The 19,825-nt window shown below is 52.3% G+C and overlaps 1 protein-coding gene and 1 long non-coding RNA gene across 4 annotated transcripts; one reads left to right on the top strand and one right to left on the bottom strand.

The window, feature by feature from the left end:
• The first annotated feature begins 2,797 nt into the window (after positions 1–2,797).
• Positions 2,798–18,749, top strand: SNRNP70 (small nuclear ribonucleoprotein U1 subunit 70). 3 transcript variants are annotated; one of them, XM_022585123.3, is made up of 10 exons: positions 2,798–3,138; positions 3,880–4,036; positions 5,385–5,447; positions 5,561–5,615; positions 10,857–10,921; positions 11,065–11,127; positions 11,798–11,879; positions 15,089–15,190; positions 17,759–17,846; positions 17,955–18,749. In XM_022585123.3, the coding sequence occupies exons 2-10, from the start codon at positions 3,890–3,892 to the stop codon at positions 18,580–18,582; spliced, it is 1,293 nt and encodes a 430-aa protein (XP_022440831.1). In that variant the 5' UTR covers positions 2,798–3,138; positions 3,880–3,889; the 3' UTR covers positions 18,583–18,749. The 3 variants fall into 3 exon arrangements, with proteins under 3 accessions (XP_022440831.1, XP_022440830.1, XP_022440832.1); XM_022585122.3 differs by having other exon boundaries at positions 2,800–3,138; positions 17,928–18,749; XM_022585124.2 differs by lacking the exons at positions 2,798–3,138; positions 3,880–4,036 and adding an exon at positions 7,232–7,322 and having other exon boundaries at positions 5,403–5,447; positions 17,928–18,749.
• Positions 6,697–17,965, bottom strand: LOC149744582 (uncharacterized). Its single transcript, XR_016390901.1, has 3 exons — positions 15,597–17,965; positions 9,422–15,487; positions 6,697–8,532 (listed from the first exon to the last, which is right to left on the bottom strand). It is a non-coding gene; the product is annotated as an uncharacterized LOC149744582 (long non-coding RNA).
• Positions 18,750–19,825: the final 1,076 nt, after the last annotated feature.

Genomic DNA, 19,825 nt, shown 5'->3' with positions numbered 1-19,825 from the left:
GACCAATTTCAAGCTAATTGTCGAAGCTGACTGTGGCGTTCTGCATGTAGCCCCCTCCCTCTGCCTATACATCCCTGAAACTCCCCTTTAAAAGCTCTTGTGGGGTTTCCCTGGTGGCGGCGCAGTGGTTAAGAATCTCCCTGCCAATGCAGGGGACAAGGGTTCGAGCTCTGGTCCAGAAAGATCCCACATGCCGCGGAGCAGCTAAGCCCGTGCGCCACAACTACTGAGCCTGCGCTCTAGAGCCTGTGAGCCACAACTACTGAAGCCCACGCGCCTAGAGCCCATGCTCCGCAACAAGAAAAGCCACCGCAATGAGAAGCCTGTGCACCACAATGAAGAGTAGCCCTGGGCTTCCTTGGTGGCACAGTGGTTGAGAGTCTGCCTGCCAATGCAGGGGACGCAGGTTCGTGCCCCAGTCCGGGAAGATCCCACATGTCGCGGAGTGGCTGGGCCCATGAGCCATGACCGCTGAGCCTGTGCGTCCGGACCCTGTGCTCCGCAACGGGAGAGGCCACAACGGTGAGAGGCCCGTGTACCGCAAAAAAAAAAAAAAAAAAAAAAAAGAGTAGCCCCCACTCTCCACAATTAAAGAAAAAGCAATGAAGAACCAACGCAGCCAAAAATCAATTAATTAATTAATTAAAAAAAATAAAAGCTCTTGTGGGACTACCCTTGTGGTCCAGTGGTTAAGGCTCTGCTCTTCCACTGCAGGGAGCATGGATTTGATCCCTGGTCGGGAAACTAAGATCCTGCATGCCACGCGGTGCAGCTAAAATAAATAAAATAATAAAATCTCTTGTGCCCTGATAGGCAGTGGTGAGTTGGTTCTTTGGGACATGAGTCCACCTTCTCCCCAGGTTGTTGGCCTCCTAAATAAAGCAACCTTTCCTTTCCTACCAACACTTGTCCCTGGAGTATTGACTTTCCAGCAGCAAGTAGCTGAACCTGAGTTTGGTAACACTACCATCTTAGTCCAAGCCACCATCTCTTCCCTGGGAATTGTAGCCTCCTAAGCATTTGCCTGTTCCCCTTCAGCCTCTTTCCTTCAATTTTTCTGTCCACAGCCATTGACGTGATCTTTTAAGAATGCAAATTGTGTTCTGTCCATCTCCTGATCAAAACCCTTTAGTGACTTCCTATTGCTTTTCAAAAAAAATCTGCCCTCTCCCCCATGTAACACTTTATTCAGGCAAAGATCAGCAATGGCTGCTACAACCATGAGGTGAGAGATGAGGTGGTCGGGGAACAGTGGCAAAGTCTCTCTGCTTAGATTACCAAGGAGAAAATGTCCTTTTACAAGGAGAGATCTATCAGTTAGCCCCTTGATCAGGTGGTCAAACTCAGCATCATAATAGTGGGGCTATCTGACATTATTGCACCTCCAGAGGTGATGCAATATGAAGTCCGCAGTATCACCAGGGAAACATTCTTGCCCCAAATGCTCAATGTTAGTCTATTCAAACCTCAGACTCAATTTCCATGTTATAGGCAAAACAGAGGTTTTGGAACACACTAAACACCATGAGGAAACAATCAGACAAATCCAGAATGTGGGATATTCTACTGGAAACTGGTCTGAACTCTGGGGAAAAACCAACAACATATGGGAAAAAAAAGTGTGTGTGGGTGTGCATGTGTGTGTGTGTCTGTATTCTATATTAAAAGAGAATAAAGAGACGTGACAACCAAATACAATGCATGAAACTTGATTGGCTCCTGGTTCAGATTAAAACAAAGTACTAGTGGGTCAATTGGGAAAATCTGAATAGGGACTGGATAAACTTTCTAAGAGGTGAAACTAGTTCTGTGGTTATGTAGAAGAATGCCTTTTTCTTGGGAGATGCATGGTGAAGTATTTAGAGGTGCAGTGCCGCAGCAATTTACTTTCCAGTGGTACAGAAAAAAAAACATTATTAAGGCAGGTTTAGCTTTATTTTCTTTAGATTTTTTATTTTGAAATAATTTTAGAATTATGGAAAACGTCAAAAACATAGTTCAGGGAGTTCCCATATACATACATAAAGCAAATATGTCAAAATATTTTAAACATATTAGTCACTTAAATGTTGTAATAATTTCTGTATTAGTAAACAGCCAATTGCATCTATCAAAAAACTTAAAATATTTACTTCTTACAGGTCTACAGGGCCCTAAATAACATGGCCACCAGTTCTCTGCTCTCTTGGCCAACCACCCAGGATTCCTGCCATCCTTCCTAAGTCAGGGCCTTTGCACTTGCTGTTAATCCCGCCCTGATCTCCTTTCCATCGGGCCTCTGTTCAAATGTCACCTCTTCAGAAGAGCCTTCCATTATCATCCTTTCTAAAATAGCTCCTCTTTCGCTGCCCAACACCCTACTCTCCCCTATTTTTCTTTATTGTGCTGGCCACTATACGAAATTAAATTTATATTTTTAAATGCCTTTATTGTCTCCCTCAGTACAATGCAAGCTCCAAAAAGGAAAAGACTTTGCTTTAGTCACGTGCTATATCCCAGAGTCCAAACAAGGCCGAGCACACATTAGTCGCTCGATGAAGAGTTACTTATTTAATAGGTTAGGCAATCACACCGTTCACAGAGGGATTCTTTGCCAAGCGGCGGAAGGGTAAAGCGCCCGACATGACGATATACGCATGCGCACAAGATCCGGGAAGTGTGTTAGGGGAAAGGGGTGGAGCATAGAGAGGAGTCTCGCGGACAGAGGCTGTTGGATCCCAGAGCGCGAGGTGGAAGAAGACGGCTTGGGGAGAAGCGCGCGTGCGCCCTGTGACCAGCTTGCCTCGGCAAAGGCGTTTAAGGTGCCGGAAGGCGGTGGATAGTGGTCTTGCGCGTGCGCAGTGACCGCGGCGGCCCCAGGCTTCCCGTGTGTGAGTTGTGGTGGATTCGCGCAGCGCGTGCGCAGTGCGAACGGCGGAGGGATTTGAGGCTGGTTCCACCCCGTGGCCTGTCGCGAGCCGAAGCCGCGCGGGCTCGTGAGCAGCGGCCTGGAGCGCGCGGTAGGCGAGCGATAGACACTGAGGGACGCGGACGCCGCCAGAGTCGAAGCCAGAGCCGGAGTATCTGCTGCTGAGGGTCCGCCGCAGCCGCCGCGAGCCCCCGGACCGTCGCTAGGCCGAGGAGGGCGCCGCGCGGCGGGTGAGTGTGACTTAGTGGCCTTACCGGGTGCGGGGCCGCTACCCACAAGCCCCTGCGGTGTGCCTCAGTCCCTTCCCCGCGGCCGGGTCCCCTTCCCGCGCCACTGCCATAGCACCTTTTTGCACCCCTTATCCAGAGTTCTCTGGTCACTTAGGCCCTCTTCCCATAGTCGCCCTCCTCTTCAGCGGTCACTTACCCACAGGCCCTTGCGGTGTGTTGCCTTTTTTTCCTTGCCTCCACCGACCCTTACCCATAATTCATTTCGCCTGTGGGGCCCACATTTATTCCTCACAACTCCCTGGCTTGAGGTTTGCTACTTTTGATCCCCTTCCTTGATCGGAGACTTCCTGCGACCCTCGCCCCATAACCTGTTATCCAAGGTATGGGACCACCAGCCGCCACTGCCTTGGACCTCCTTTCTCAGGATCCTTGATGCCCCCACAAGCCCCCAGGGACCCTCAGCCCCGCAATTCCTTGCTCAGGACTCTGAGACTTCACTACTCAAACCCTTTTTCAGTCTTTGTTTCCGTTATAGGCTTCAGCCCTCCTTCCAAAACCTGCTTTCTCATTCAGATTTATTCCTTTCCCTTGTGGTTTAGGAGCACTCTGTGCCCCTACAGAACTTGTTTTGATACTGAGATTTTGCCCCTATTTCCCTCTTTTCTTGGAAGTCAAGGGATTATAGGGGCCTTATCTCTCCCAGCCCACCCTCATATAATGTGGTCCTGCTTCTGCTCTCAGACTTGGCAAGATGACCCAGTTCCTGCCACCCAACCTTCTGGCTCTCTTTGCTCCCCGTGACCCCATCCCATACCTGCCACCCCTGGAGAAACTGCCACATGAAAAACACCACAATCAACCATACTGTGGCATTGCGCCATACATCCGAGAGTTTGAGGTGAGTTCACTCAGCAGACTTGGGCTGGGTTGGGTTCTGGGGGCCGTGCGGCTGGATTGGGGAGTCCACTCTCTGGCCAGTTTTCCAGCTGTGTGATTTAGGCAGGTGACTTTTATGCTCAGTTTCCCTGTCTTGATTGGGATGGATAATGCATCCCTTGTTGGTTTTTGTGGAAGTTCCGTAACTACCAGTTGAGGATTCAGGCTCTTGAGTTAGGTAGACCTTGGCACACCATTTAGCATCTGTGTGACCTTGGGCAAGTGGTGCATCCTCTTAGTGCTTTGATCGCTTCATCTATAGCAAGGGGATATTAGTATCTTCGCTGTAATATTGACGGAGAATTAACTGGAAATTTTATGTCATGGGGTTTGATCCTAAGCAGTCAGCAAATGTCAATGTTTATTATTATATTTATCCTTTTTGTCACAGGGTGATATTTGTAAAGGGTTAGCACCAGGTGATGGGCTGCTTAAGGCTTTGGGCTTGAGAATTTCAGGATAAACACGAATAAACGACTTGTGCTCTTGGGCCTCAGTTTTTTCATTTGTGATATTGGGATAACAACTTCCACCTCTTAAGGTGTATCAGAGAGCACCTGAGAAATGCTGCCAGAAGTCAGAAGAAGAAAGTTCTGGCATCGAGTGGGAAAGGGGAGATGGAGGAAGTTGCAGAGCAGAAGTTAGTCGCGCGGTGACAGAAGATCGGCTCTTTAGTGGGATTTGCCACCCTCATTGAACTGGTACTTGGAAAATGTTGTTCGCCAGTTACACTAATTTAATGGCTACAGGCCAGTGGCAAACATGGGTTATGTGCCAGTTACTATTTGATGAAAGCTTGCTGAGGCCTTGAGGAACTGCTCTGGCCCTCAGAGGGTGTTCAGTTGTTTACCTCTGAGCACTGCCCTGTCAGCTCCTTTTGCTTCAGGCCTGGTGCCGATTCCTGTTTATGATTGAGGACAAATATGTTGCAGGTTGACTTTCTTGATAAATACAAGAGAGTTTCTTTCATTTTTCTAGTATTTTTAGAGAAAGACTACAAAGTAAAAAATCAAAACTTTTTGGTTAAGTTCAATGGGCATAAAACTCCTCTGTCAGATCGCTGTAGAAGTTTCTGAATACCAGTTCCTGGCTTCTCTACTCCTCTTGTCACAGACCAGTAACAGTTCACAGATAGCATTGGTCCATGGACCGTGCTTTGATCTGCTCCCTGGAACTGTCCGTGTTTGTTTGTGCGTGTGTGTGTGTAAACACGCAGGGGAGCGTGGCCAAGATATTTATTATTTCTTGGCTGGGTGTCTCTTGCTGTTTTCCCCTGTCCCTCCCACCCTGTCACCTCTTCTTGTTCCCAGGATCCTCGAGATGCCCCTCCTCCGACTCGAGCAGAAACTCGGGAGGAGCGCATGGAGAGGAAGGTATGTAGTGTCTGCCTTCTGGCCCCACGTCCTTTTTTGCCTCTTTCTTCAGGATGTTCCCTGACATCAGGGCACTTCTGTCTGTATTCAGTTGTCTACCTTTCTCCTGACAGAGACGGGAAAAGATTGAGCGGCGACAGCAGGAAGTCGAGACAGAGCTAAAAATGTGTAAGTCTCTCCTTCCTCCTTTCATCTCTCGTTCAAGCACTCCTGTGTTTCTCTCTGCCAGTCCACCCCAGGACTTTAATTTGGGAAAGCGGGTTGTGAGTTCACTCTTTTAACCCCACCGTTTACCATGCACTGTATTTGGTTTAGGCATTTAAGCAGGGGAGTGTGGAGTAAGGGTGGGCAGGAAAGGAGCCTGGTACCTTGGGCTGCGTCCTGTAGGGGCCTGCACTTGGAGGCGCTCCCGCAGCCCAGCCAGGTCTCACAGGGCGAGGCCGTGAGGCAGTTCTGGCTGCGCCGTAGCTCCCTGATCCTCGGGCTGCGGATGCTTCATCCCTTCCAGGCACACGAGGAATTGGAGTTTGGGATGGGGACCTTGTAGCCATTGACCAGACTTCACAAGAGGGTCGCCTATCGGTCTCCAATGGCCCTTTCTTGTTAGGGCGAGGGCTTTGTAGTTAGGACTTGGGTTTTCCTCCTATACTTGTGCGTCTGTGGTGAATCACTTCACTCAGAACCTTATTCCCTGGAGTGGCCCATTCCTCAAGGAGCTTATGCAGATGCTTCACAACTGAATACCCGGGCATCTAAATGAGAGCTATCTAAGCCCTCACTCTCACTGCCTTCCTGTCTTTTCTTGGACGCCTCAAAGGCATCTCAAACTCAGTGTCCAAACCACAATCAGGATTTCCTCTCCCCAACAACCTGGTCTTTGGGTGTTTCCTTTGCTGGAACCTGGTCATCCAGCTTTGCAAATCATGACCTCAGTCATGACCACCCAGTTTGCTTTTAACAACTTTTTCTTGCTATTTCCCCAGCTTGTCACCAAAACCTATCCCTGTCACAAATCTGAGCCCTCTTCCTGTGTCCACCACCCAGGGCCCCTCTAGCCTGGACACGCAGTCTAATGTCTAACGGGGTTTACCTGCATCTCTGTCCCCACCAAGTTCTGGAGGGCTTTTTTTGTTTTTTTTTAATCTGTGCTGCACAGCCTGTGGGATCTTAGTTCCCTGACCAGGAATCGGACTCGCACCCTCTGCATTGGAAGTGCAAAGTCTTAACCACTGGACTGCCAGGGAAGTTCCCTCTGTGGGGCTTTTTAAAATACAACTCTGATTGTACCTTTCTCTGCTGACACCCTTTTGGTGGGGGAGGGCGCACTGCGCGACCTGCAGAATCCTAGTTCCCTAACCAGGGATTGAACCCGGGCCCTCGGCAGTGAAAGCGCAGAGTCCTAACCTCTGGACCGCCAGGGAATTCCCACACAGCCTCCTTTTGCTTTCAGCAAAAAGACTGGAGTCCCTTCCCTGCCCACTGGGGATGCATTCTGCCCATGCTCCCCTCCTGCTCCAGCCAGCACGGACCTCTTCCTTCCCAGATGCTCTCCTGTCACTGGGTCTTTGCCTGGGCTCTTCCCTCAGTCTCACATGATAATTGGTTTATATGGAGCTGCTCTTCGTATCTCTGTCAGCGTCACTCCTCAGGGAAGCCTTTCGTGACTTCCTTGCTCTGGTCCGAGTCCCCATGTACATTGAAAGCCCTGAGTCCTGCTGCAGGTTGGTCACTCCAGTCTGCAGGAAGGATTCACTGGTGAATATCTATCTTACATTGGTTCATAGTTGCTCCAGGAAGGCAGGGTTTGGATGGAATTTGCTCACCATTGTGGCCCCAGCTCCTGTAGGACCTGGCTCACAGAACTGTTGGCAGCAGGTAACTTGGGGAACCTTTCAGCTCTGCTGCTGGGGCACACACCTTATAGTCTGACCCACATGAGTTGTTTGTTTGTTTTAATCTTTACTGGAGTATAATTGCTTTACAATGTTGTGTTAGTTTCTGTTGTAGAACAAAGTGAATCAACTATAAGTATACATATATCCCCATATCCTCTCCCTCTTGAACCTCCCTCCCACCCTCCCTGTCCCACCCCTCCAGGCGGTCACACAGCACCGAGCTGATCTCCCTGTGCTGTGCAGCAGCTTCCCACTAGCCGTCCATTTGACATTTGGTAGTGTGTGTATGTCCATGCCACTCCCTCAGCTTGTCCCAGCTGCCCCTTCCCCGCCCCCCCCGGCCCGTGTCCTCAAGTCTGTTCTCTACGTCTGCATCTTTATTCCTGCCCTGCCGCTAGGTTCATCCGTACGGTTTTTTCGTAGATTCCGTATATGTGTGTTAGCATACGCTCTTTGTTTTTCTCTTTCTGACTTAACTTCACTTTGTATGACAGGCTGTAGGTCCATCCACCTCATTACAAATAACTCAGTTTTGTTCCTTTTTATGGCTGAGTAATATTCCATTGCATATATGTGCCACATCTTCTTTATCTATTCATCTCTGACCCACATGAGTTTTAACCCCACCTCTGCCACTTACAGCTGTGTGGCCTTGGATAAGTCACTTCTCCTGTTGGAAATTGTTTTTCACACTTTAAAACGGGGATCCTGGCATGTTAAACAATACTGAGTATGCAGTCAGTCAAATTTAGAATGTGGGAAATTGTATAGGACAAACATGTGATCCAGTTTCTTTAACAAATGTTAAAAGGGGGGCAGGGGGCAGGGAGTGAACCAAATGGATTAAACAGTCAAAAGGCACCTCAACCAAATGGTAAGTGTGGAGCTTGTTTGGATCCTGATTTAAATGAGCCAACTGTAAAAATCCAGTTTTGAAACAGTCAAGGACATTTGAACACTGGGTCTTAGTGAAGTTAAGGAATTAACGTTGACTTTTTAAGTCATAATAGCAGTACCGTTGTTACTTTTTTTTTTAGTCTTTATTAGCAACTACAGTGGTATATCCGGGGTTTGACTTAAAATCCTGGTGGGGTTAGAGATGTAACAAGTGTAGCCACGTGGTGATAGCTGAAGCTGGTTCAGAGGGGTTCGTTACACTGTTCTCTATTTCCTTAAGTGTTTGAACTTCCCTGTGAAAGAAAAGGAAAAGGAAAGGATGGGTCAAGTATAGTAGGTTTTCTCTGCCCCTGAGAGCCTCCATCCCCAAGTATAGAAACTTGCTGTGCCTTGTCACAGTTAACAGCTACCATTCAAGGGGACCTTACTCCTTGCTGAACACTTGATGTATTAAATATGTCATGATTTTGACTTACAGCTTCCAAGTGCAGCAGGGGTTATTACTCCCGCTTTTAAGACAGAAGATGGAGGTTTGTGGAGGCCGGGTATGTTTAGCAAGAGCAAGAGTTCTGAGATACTTTCTTCACCATCTCAAAGCCTAATGAGTTTTCTCAGCTCCACAGTCTAGTCCTTTGAGCCCCTGCTCTGGGCTGCTACCTACATAATCCCTTTAACCAAGGATTTCCCAAGGGCAGAGTTGCCAGCGGAGTGGAGTGGAGTGAGGGTGTGTGCCTGTTGACTGGTGAACTGCTCATCAACTTCAGTTCATTGTCACCCTCTTTTAGCTCAGATACGTGGGTACTATTGGCTCAGGTGCACTAGCTTTTACCTTTGGTCACACTCCTGGGCCTCTTGGTTAAGCAGAAACTATAGAGACTCGTGTGGTGTGCCCGGGGTGGTTTCCCCTTTTGTCTGCCGGGCTCCTCCGGGCTGCCCATCAGGGAGCTCAGCGCTCTGCTGGTCTGGCCTTCTTCCACTCCCCCAGGCAGTGATCGGGGTCCCACTGCACTGCTCCTGCTGTACCTGTTAGACCACCTGCTGCCTGGTGGTGTGAGGTTTATTTCCTGTTAAATACACCTTCAGGTCAAATGTTATCTCAGTGAGGCCTTTCCTGACCTTCCCATTAAAATTCTTCTCCCCATCTGCTATTACCGGATAGAACTAGATGGTTGCCTTATTTACCTTGTTTACCTTCAGCCTCCCTCCAGTAACAGATGAGCTCCAAGAAGGCAGGCATCTTTTTTGTCTTTGTTGAGTCCCCAGCACCTATGGGAGTTTCAGGCACAAAGTGCTTAATAGATATCTGTTGGGTGAATGGATGCAGATTGAGACATTTGGGCACAGAAAATTACAACCCAAAGGGATGAGGTTTGGTGAGGAAGTGAGGGGCAGGCACAAAGATGGACTTGTTTTCAAAGGCTACCATCAGTTTCCAGGTAGTCATTCCCTTAAATTTGAGTTCAGTCTTCTATTTTCCAAGAAATTCCCTAAAGTCGTCCTGAACTTAGTTTATGTCTGCAGCCAACCTCTCTCATGAGAAACAGATCTGTGACCTTTAATTCTCTGGCTTCTCTGAGAAGCTAACACGCAGGGTTCAGCCTGGGGCCTGGGCTGTGAGGTCAGGCTGGGGTGTAAAGCTGAGCTTGGCCTCTCTGCTGTCTGACACTTCTCCTCTTCCATGCCTCAGGGGTTGGTTGTATTTCCATTTGCAAAATGATGGTAAATAAGTCTCAGCCTCCAGCGGTGTCTGAGCCTAATTATGTGTTCAGTAAATTATTAACGTTATTCCTTTTCTCACGTTCTCATAGAATATGGCAAGTTCTTCAGAAAGTAGCACTGTATTGTAGAAGAACCGCCTCCACTGGCAATGGGCAGGGTGCCTTTGGGGCCCTGGCAGGAGTCAAGAGCCATTGTGTGTGCTGGGGCCGCCATACTTGGTGAAAAAGACTTCTTTCTTCCCAGGCCTGACCCATCAGAATCACCTATGGAGTTGGTTTTGTAATAAGAGTCTGGTTTCTGTCTGTGGATATGATTATTCCTCAGTGGTCTGGCGGTAGTAAGGCTGGGAGTAAGAACCTGACCCGCCTCTTGTGAGCTCCAGCGCCAGCCGTTGGTTCCTCCCTGAGGCCACAGGGCATAGGGCAGAAAGCAGGGCTTGGCCTCTGCTAGGCTTCCACTCCCAGTCTTAGGGTTGCTTGATCTCAGGTTTCCCCTGGGGCTGCAGTTGCAGGCCCTGCCTGTGGGTGGCACTGTGGCCCTGCAGGTGAGAGAGCAAGCTCAGTACCTGGAGGGATCAGGCTGCTTCTCCAGAGATGCCTCTTTGAGCTTAGTTACACCTGGGAGGGACCTGGGCCTCAGGATACATACGTCTGAAGTGGCAGTTAGGCTGGCCTCTGTCCTGTCAGCTTGAAGTCAGTCTTACCCCCTCCCTTCGTCAGCCTAAATCAGCCACTTAGATGAAGGCTGCTGTGCTTCGGAGAAACCAGGGCTCAGAGGGGCATGCCCAAGGTGGCCAGGTGACCAAAAGTTCTGGGTCTCTGCCCGTCGGTCTGTTTCTGTCTTGCTCTATGATACTGTTGGCACCTTCTACTTAGAAGTTCTATTTTTTCCTGCACAGGGGACCCTCACAATGATCCCAATGCTCAGGGTGATGCCTTCAAGACTCTCTTTGTGGCTAGAGTGGTGAGTCCCCAGCTCCCAATCCCTGGAGCCTCAGAGGAGTCTGGAACCCTGGACTGCTGAGAGCTTGGGTGTGGGCAGTAGACTAGGTCCCGGGGATGTTCTGAGGGCTTCTCCCACTTAACTTCATTTCTGTCTACTTGTAGAACTATGACACGACAGAATCCAAGCTCCGGAGAGAGTTTGAGGTGTACGGACCCATCAAAAGAGTGAGTGGACTGGGGCGCGGGGAGTTTGAGTTGGACGTGTGTGGAGGGAGGGAGGAGGCTGGCTCCCAGCCCTGAGGATGCATTGCCTCATTTCTGGCTTCGGAGTCCATAGCCTGGGTTTCTATCCTGACTGCACTTCCATGCGGTAGACTTGGGACAGCAGAAGGACAGCAAAGAGGTAGTGACTACTTGCTGCTGATTTAGAGCACAGGTCGGCAAACTACAAAGTTGAGTTTTGTAAATAAAGTTTTGTTAGTATCCAGCCAGGCCCATTTGTTTACTGTTGTTTGCGGCTGCTATTGCCGTAAGGCGGAGTCGGTCGGGCAGAAAGAGACCGTATGGCACTCAGAGCTGGAGATACCTGCTGTCTTCTCTATACCTGTATAGAAAATGTATGTTGATTCTTGTTTTAGAACAAGCCTTCATGTTTAACTGACATTTCTTCATTTAATTTAAATGTTCTGGGCTGTAGCAAGGGCTTGAGGTCATCGTGCGCATAAACTGTGAAGCCCAGGGCCATTAGAGCAGCAGTCACTCTGGGTCCTTGAAGGGACGGAGAGAGGGTCTGAGGTGTCTGTCGCTGGCATCACCCAGCCCAGGGCCTGGCATACGGGCTGTGTGATTGACAGGGTGGGATTTCCGTGTGTCAGAGCTGACCTCTGCCCCCCAGATACATATGGTCTACAGTAAGCGGTCAGGAAAGCCCCGGGGCTATGCCTTCATCGAGTACGAACACGAGCGAGACATGCATTGTGAGTACCTCCCGCCTGCGCCCTGCCCTCTGACCCTCTCTCTTCTCTGCTGCCCCAGCCCGTTCCCGTCGTCTGTCCCTGCCCCCCTCCCTGCCAAACCTGACATTAGCAATGTCTCTCTCCTCCTCCCTCTGTTTCTGATATATCTTTTTTTTTTTTATATACGTGTTTTTTTAAAAACAAAAACCAAAATCCCCCACAACGTGTGTGTGTGTGTGAACCCGGGGAGGTAAGTGTCACACGTTGAACCTCAGGGGCAAGGAGGGAGCCAGGCGGCGGCTGGGGCTAGCGGGAGGTGGGGGGAGGGGTCGGAGTTTCGGGGAGCCTTTCCCCGTTCCCCCCCCCCCCGGAGTTGGGGGCGGCCAGGCTAGAATGAGGACTGGCCTTTGAACCTGCCCTCTCTTCCCCCGGCTGAGCTGGGGCTGGGCCACCCGACCCTCCGCCTCCCCACCCCGGCCCCCGCCCTGCTCCTCAGCGGGCAGTGGGCTGGTTGGCGTGTTCAGCGCCTGCCCCCACATCTCCAGAGCCCCCTTTGAGGCCGCGGCGGCGTCCACGTGGGCAGGGATGGGTGGGTGGGGGCGGGCAGGGCTGCGGCGTGTCCAGGGGCCGCCGTATTAATTGACTGTTCTTATTGTCACTGCAGCCACCACGCAGCTGGCTTGCAGCTGATGCTTACGCTCCCCTTACAACACCTCAGTGTATGGTTGGTATAAGGGTTTGTATCATGGGTAAGATCATTCAGCACCGCACACCAGCCCAGCTTAGCCAGGCAGCTCAGGAGCAGCGAGGCATCCCTCCTCCCATCCCCAGGCGCCCCCTCAGCCTCCCCGCACCCAGAGCCCTTTCCTCGTTTGGGTGCCCTTGGTCCCATCTGCCCCCCATCCATCTGCTCTCCAGTAATCCTGCTGATCCCAGGAGGGGAGAGATGAACCCCGACGGGAAAGGCAGTTGGGCTTGACCCAGCCCCCTGACTTACCTGGCTTCATGACGTCAGTGGCAAGGTGGCGGGAATACTGAAGACGGGATGCACGGGGACCAGGGCTCCATGTGGAACCCTTCAGCCCTCCGCTCCCTGCCCCTGCGCCTTCGCGGGGCTGTCACTGTGGTGGCCCTGGAGAATCGTTTTGCTTGCTAGATTCGGGGTGCTCTGCCCCCTTCCTGTCTGCCTTATCATGGTTGAGGCCTCCCGAGAGGCCGTGGAGCCCAGCGGCCCACCTGCTCTCTGGAGTGCATGGGATTGGGGACTGGGGTGCGGGAGGGTTCGAGTGACAGGCCGTAAGCAGCAGAAGGTGGTGTAGATTTTCCTGAAGACCCTTCCACTGTCTAGAGACCTAAGAGAGGGAGAGAGAGTGAAGCCTAGAAATACACACGTCACATGTTTTCTCTGCTGTTACTCCCGGGTTGGGCCTCTTCTGGGGTTTGGGACACAACCAGAGCAGGGTTCCTTCGCTTGACGGTGTTCCCAGCCCTTAACTTCCTTCCCCTACCACCCTCCTCTGGGTTCAGGGGCCAAGCGGCCCCTCCCCCTCGGATCATGGGCAGCACTCCATCTCCTGGACCCCCAAGGCTGTCCCCTTGGGTGCCAGCCTTTGGGCTGAAGCAGGTGGTGGGAGGGAGTGTGGAGTTCGAGGTGGAGAAGTCATTCCACGTGCTGAGAGGGGGTGGGCGTGTGCCTAGTTCAGCATGGACTTTACTGGGGAAAGGTGAAGGTGGACAGGTTTGCCAAGGCCTCCCTAGCCTTCTTTTTAAAATCAAACAAGATAGTCCCACGGCTTTCCAGCTCCCAGACTTGATGTTAACCCTTGTCTCCCCCTCTTTCAAGGCCTCCGTGAGGTTTCTTTGGGGTCCACCACTTCCTCTGCCTGTCTCCAGGTGGTGCAGGAGATGTGGTTCCTCTCCCCCTCCGTGGCTCCCTAGAATCCCTTCCCTGTAGCTTTAGCTGACCCCGTGGTGGTGGGTGTGGGGTCTGTGCGCGTGCTCAGGTAAGCTTGGGGGCTCCAGGTAAGCGGTCCCGTGTCCCCCCCCGGGAAGCCCGCCTCCTCGCCAGGCCCCCAGGAGTTGCCGAGCCCCCCCCATCCCGCTCGGTTTGGACACCCGCAAGGCCGGCATCGGTAAATGGCACCTTTTTCTCTTCCTCTGGTTGTTATTTGGGGGGGAGAGGGCTGGGGCGGGGCCGGGTATTGTGGCTGGTTGAGGACAACCCCCTAGGCCAGGGCTGGGGGTGGGAAATAGGGACTTTTTTGGCCTTCCCGACAGCCCCACGTGAGACAGGCCGGGGATCAGGCCTGTCCTTTGCTGTGCCCTGCCCGAGAGCAGGACGTGCCTCTCCCCGCATCTCCCCCTCTACTCCTCACCCTTCCCGAGAGGCTCAGGCTGGGCTTGGCCTCCCGGCGTGTGTTGAGCTGGGGGTGTGGAGTGAGATGGGACAGGGGCTGGGGTTGGGTGGCAGTCATCTCAGGTAAGGCAGGAATTTTCAGTAGCACCGCACATCTCCCGTGCCTCCCTCCACTTGCCCTCTCCCCCGCCTGCTGTAGGGTCCCCCTCCAGGCCCCCGGGAGCACCATAACCCGCCCTTCTGCTCCCTGCCATCTCCTAAAGATTTCTCCCACCCCCCCCCCCCTTCTGGTTCATTTTCTGTTCTGATGTCTGTTCCCCCCACGCTCACCCTCCCCCCAAAAAAAACCACAGAAAAAGGAAACCGGTGTGAACTGGGGTGCAGAGCGGCCCGGCTGGGCCTCCTCCCCCAGCATGATGTTTTAGGGTGCATGCCTGGGGTTGTGGAGGAACCCTCCCCCACAGCAGAGTCCAGCCTTGAGTTAACCTCCAGTTTCTTTGCAGCGACTTTGGCCACCTTGGCAGGAGGGGGCTGCTCTGTCGAGTGGGAGTAGGAATGGCCTGGGAGCCCAGGGGGGTGGTTAGGGTCAGGATGGTGCCTGGGAGTGGTCTCGCCCCCCCAATGGTGATTGGGGGTTGGTAAGGAAGCAGGTGCCGAGATGGAGCAGGCCCCTCCTGGTTTGCGAGAGGGTTGGTCTGGCTGTCGGTTGCCTGGCTGTCTGGTGGGCATGTGTGTCTGTGTGTGCGCGTGTGTAAGTGTGTGGATGGGGACACGGCTGGGGGGTGGGGATGCCACAGAGCTGTGCTTTAGCCTGACTAGAGGACCCTCTGGGGACTCCTCCCCCTTCCCCTCCCCCTCCCCACATCTGTTGCAGCCGCTTACAAGCACGCAGACGGCAAGAAGATTGATGGCAGGAGAGTCCTCGTGGACGTGGAGAGGGGCCGCACGGTGAAGGGCTGGAGGCCCCGGCGGCTAGGTGAGCACATCCTGCACAGGCTGGGCTCGGTGTCCTGCTGGCTGCTTTCTCACCTCTCTCTTCTGTACCCTCTGCTGCTTTCTGTCTTCTCTTCCTCTCCCAGCTGCTCACGTGCTCTCTCCCTCTCTCTAGCTCAGCCTTTCTCGTCACCATCTTTCTCCTGGTCTGGTTTCTTACTCTGGGTTACTAGTTAGGAGCAAGAGTACTGTGGTTGAGAAGCCAGTCTGGGATCAGATTCCAGCTTACGTACTTCCTGGCTGGTGGATCTTCTCTTCCTCCTGCCTCATTTTCCTCATCCTGGAAAGTGGGAATAACGGCAAGAGTTAGTGAGCTCAGCATCTCAGATAGCCAGCTTGGCAAGCGGCGTACGGTCGGGCTTGTGAAAGTCACTCTCTCGTCCACTTACCCTTTGCTCCTGCTCGTTCGTTCATTCATTCATTGATTCAGCAAACGCCAGTTTGGTCACCAGCTGTGTACCAGGCTTCTAGTCAAGAGCAAGACATACATAGTCTCTGCCCTCAGAGCCTTCTGCATCCCGTCCCCCCCACTCTCTGTCTCTAATTTGTCAATCGCCATCTCAGTCAAGGTCAGTTTGGTAGCAAGCACCAGAAATACATTTGAGCTTCCTAAAGCATAAAGGGGACTTGTTGATACAGAATCCCAGTGTCTTGGAGCCCAGAGACAGGCGATGCCTGTGGGCCTCAAGAGGACCTGGAAGCCGAACCTGAACGGTCAAGAGCCGCCCTTGGCATTTCTGCAGCTTGCTTCTGCCTTGTCCGCTGTTCGTGTGGACTGCTCTCTTCTGTGTCTTTCCGCACTGGCCCAGTGTGGCATTCCACAGCCCAGTCCTTGATGAGTCTCTCTACGCTTTGGGGCGGGTGGATCTAAGTGGCTCAGCATTGGACCTGGACCTGGGGCTGAGGTCCTGCCATCCAAACATGGCTGTTGAGGGCCAACTCCTATGAGGGTGAGTGACACGGTTGTCAGAGAAAATGATCTTCCCTGTGCAGACACCCCCGGTGGCTCCAGGACCCTCTGCTCTTATTTCTGCCTCCCAGCCCGCTGTCGTGATGCTTGACTTGCCTTTGTTGAGTAGACCACACACTCAGTCTGCCGAGTCTCTGAACTTAACAGATGGGTTCTTATCTCACTCTCTGGTTTCTCTGGGGTGGAGTGAGTCCTTCAGAGTCTGCTGTTTCCGACTTTCTGATGGTGACACCTGGTGCATCTTGACCCAGTGCATTGCTACATGCAAAAAAATACATTTAACCCGAACAGAAGTGTTATGAAACTATCTTTTCTACAGGCAGTGTATACTAGTATTTTATATTCTGTTGCTTTATTATTATTATTTTTAATATATTGGTTGCTACCAATCACATTTAATGATGTGATCCATTGCTGGGTTGTGACCTGAAAATTGAAAACACTAGTCTCTTCTGCCCCATACCTGTGATATTCCAGAAGCCTGGTCGGTTGCTTGTCCCTATTTGAATGTCTTTGATATCCAGGCCGCCTCTTTTCCTTTTTCACCCTCGTTGCTGAAAGTCATTCCTTATATGGAACCCCAGCCCACCTCACTGAAGCTTCCTTCCAGGCAGTGTGGGGCAGAAGCGTGCGTGAGAGGGCAGCTTCCTGGGTCTCAGCTCTGCCCTTCCTTGCAGAGTCACCCCGGGCAGGTGGCTTTATCTGAGATTGTTTCCCCGTCTGAAGAAGGAGACCGTCCACTACTCCTTATAGCTGTTCAGTCATTTGACTGCTTGCTGCACATACGATTTTATATCCGGGATGCTGTACCACGTACAGTTACAGCGAGCAGAGCCAGACATCGTCCTGACTTTGATGGTGCGTTACAGGCTGGTGGGAGAGGCAGCTGTTAACTCACACATGTACATGTAAAATCGGAAATTCCACCTGAAGTTCTGAGAAGGAAACGTATGTGAGTCGTGGAGAACAGCTTCATCTGGTAGGTCAGGGCAGGCTTACTGAGGAAGCGTTGTTTGGGTTAATGTGTGAAGGGGTAAGTAGCAGTTAACTAGACAAGGGAAATGAGATTCCAGGTAAAGAGGTGAATGATCCCCAAAACTGGGGCAGGAAGGAAATGGAGACCATGAGGAGATCTAGGACGTGGAGAGCCAGGGCGCCTTGCTCTAAAGGCAGGAAGGAGCCAGCCATCTGACGGACGTTGCTTTAGGCTGTGGGGAGCCATTGGTGGCTTTGGAGCAGATCATGTTTTCAGTTAGAAAGACCATTGCCGTGCCTTCGGGTGAGGGTGAGGATGACTGGAAGACAGGATTTGCCAGGGGGCTGTGCGCGTCTGTAGTGGTGAAGATGGTGAGCTTTGGAGTCAATTACAGGAGCTCCCAGCTCGCGCTGTGGAAGTCCTCTGATCTCTGAAGAGCGTGCGTGTTGTGTTAGAGAAGTGCGGCAGAAGGTCCTCACGGCACCTGGCCCCGTAGGCGCCGGCAGAGGTGCTTGGTGGCCTTTGCCGCGCCCCTTGCTGCCTCTCGCTCGCCCTGCTGTGGGCCCCGCCCGGACTAACCCGCTGTGGTCTGCCCCCGCCCCCAGGAGGTGGCCTAGGCGGAACCCGGAGAGGTGGCGCTGACGTCAACATCCGGCACTCCGGCCGGGACGACACCTCCCGCTACGATGAGAGGTGAGATTGGGCAGCCGGTGTCCTGGGACGGGGGCGGTCAGTGGGGGAGCCCTGCCGCAAACCTCTGCCCACCTCATCCAGGCCCGGCCCCTCCCCGCTTCCCCACAGGGACCGGGACCGGGACCGCGAGCGGGAGCGCAGGGAGCGGAGCCGCGAGCGAGACAAGGAGCGAGAACGACGACGCTCCCGCTCTCGGGACCGGCGGCGGCGCTCGCGGAGTCGTGACAAGGAGGAGCGGCGGCGCTCCAGGGAGCGGAGCAAGGACAAGGACCGGGATCGGAAGCGGCGCAGCAGCCGGAGCCGTGAGCGGGCGCGGCGGGAGCGGGAACGCAAGGAGGAGCTGCGAGGCAGCGGAGGTGGCGGCGACATGGCAGAGCCCTCCGAGGCCGGCGACGCGCCTCCTGAAGACGGGCCTCCCGGGGAGCTGGGTCCCGACGGCCCCGATGGCCCGGAGGAGAAGGGCCGGGATCGGGATCGGGAGCGCCGTCGGAGCCACCGGAGCGACCGGGAGCGGCGCCGGGACCGCGATCGCGAGCGCGATCGGGAGCACAAGCGGGGGGAGCGGGGTGGTGAACGGGGCAGGGATGAGGCGCGAGGTGGGGCGGGTGGCGGTGGGCAGGACAACGGGCTGGAGGGCCTGGGCAGCGACGGCCGAGACATGTACATGGAGTCCGAGGGAGGTGACGGGTACCTTGCTCCAGAGAACGGGTATTTGATGGAGGCTGCGCCAGAGTGAAGAGAGCCTCCCACCGGTTGATTGGACGTGTTCCTACCCTCCCTGTTGCTGTCATCCTCTCCCCAAACCTTCTTGGTCACCACTTAAGTTTGCCAGCCAAGGGTAGGAGTCTCCTTATTTGTTCTGGTGTCTTGGATTTAAAAATAAAATTAATTTCTTGTTGATAATGGGCATTTGGTTTTTTCACTGCTCTTACTTTCTTACCCAGAAGAGAGTCACCTTCTGCCTTTTGATAGCCCTGCTTTGGTTGGTTTTCACTTGAGCTTTATGACCTAAGGCTGCGGCTAGCCCTGGTACACCAGAGCTGTTTCAGATGGGGTAAGGAAGCCCTCCCTAAGGGTCCTTGATCCCTTTGTATCTTTCCTTTTTTACGTCTCTCCCACGCATTCCTTGTGCGGCTGTTCATACCCCTGTCTTGGTGCGGGGATGGGGCTTAGGCATTAGAATACTCGGTGGAAGCTACAGCTTTGTGTGAAAGGGAAGCTGTTAGTCTGAGTTGGAGAGCAGGAAGAAGGGTGAGGAAATGAAACGAGAGCAATGTATAAAAGACAACATTCTGTAATACCGTATACAGAAATAAACTCAAAATGGATTAAAGACCTAAAGGTAAGACCGGATACTATAAAACTCCTAGAGGAAAACAGAACACACTTTGCCATAAATCGCATTGAAATTTTTTTGGTTCTGACTCCTAGAGTAATAGAAACAAAAGCAAGAATAAACAGTTGGAACCTAATGAAAAGCTTTTACACAGCAAAGGAAAGAAACAAAATGAAAAGACAACCTGTGGAATGGGGGAACATATCTGCAAATGATGCGACTGACAAGGGAGTAATTTCCAAAATATACAAACAGCTCATTCAGCTCAATAGAAAAAATACAAACCCAGTCAAAAATGGGCAGAAGATCAAAACAGACATCTCTCCAAAGAAGACAGCGATGGCCAACAGACCGGTAAAGATGCTCAACATCACATTGCTAATTTAGAGAAATGCAAGTCAACCACAACGAGAGATCACCTCACAGCAGTCAGAATGGCCATCACCAAAAGTCTACAAATAAATGCTGGAGAGGGTGTGGAGCAAGGGGAAGCCTCCCACACTGTTGGTGGGAATGTAAATTGGTGAAGCCACTATGGAGAACCGTATGGAGGTTCCTTAAAAAACAAAACAGAGTCACCACATGATCCAGCAATCCCTGGGCATATATCTGGAGGAAACTCTAACTTGAAAAGACACATGTA

The sequence above is a fragment of the Delphinapterus leucas genome, chromosome 20, assembly GCF_059928025.1.
Source record: "Delphinapterus leucas isolate spDelLeu-1000000601 "Yukka" chromosome 20, BTC_Dleu_Yukka2, whole genome shotgun sequence".
NCBI classification, from domain to species: domain Eukaryota; kingdom Metazoa; phylum Chordata; class Mammalia; order Artiodactyla; family Monodontidae; genus Delphinapterus; species Delphinapterus leucas.
The sequence above is the reverse complement of the archived record's forward strand: the minus strand, read 5'-3'. Positions and strand labels throughout refer to the sequence as shown.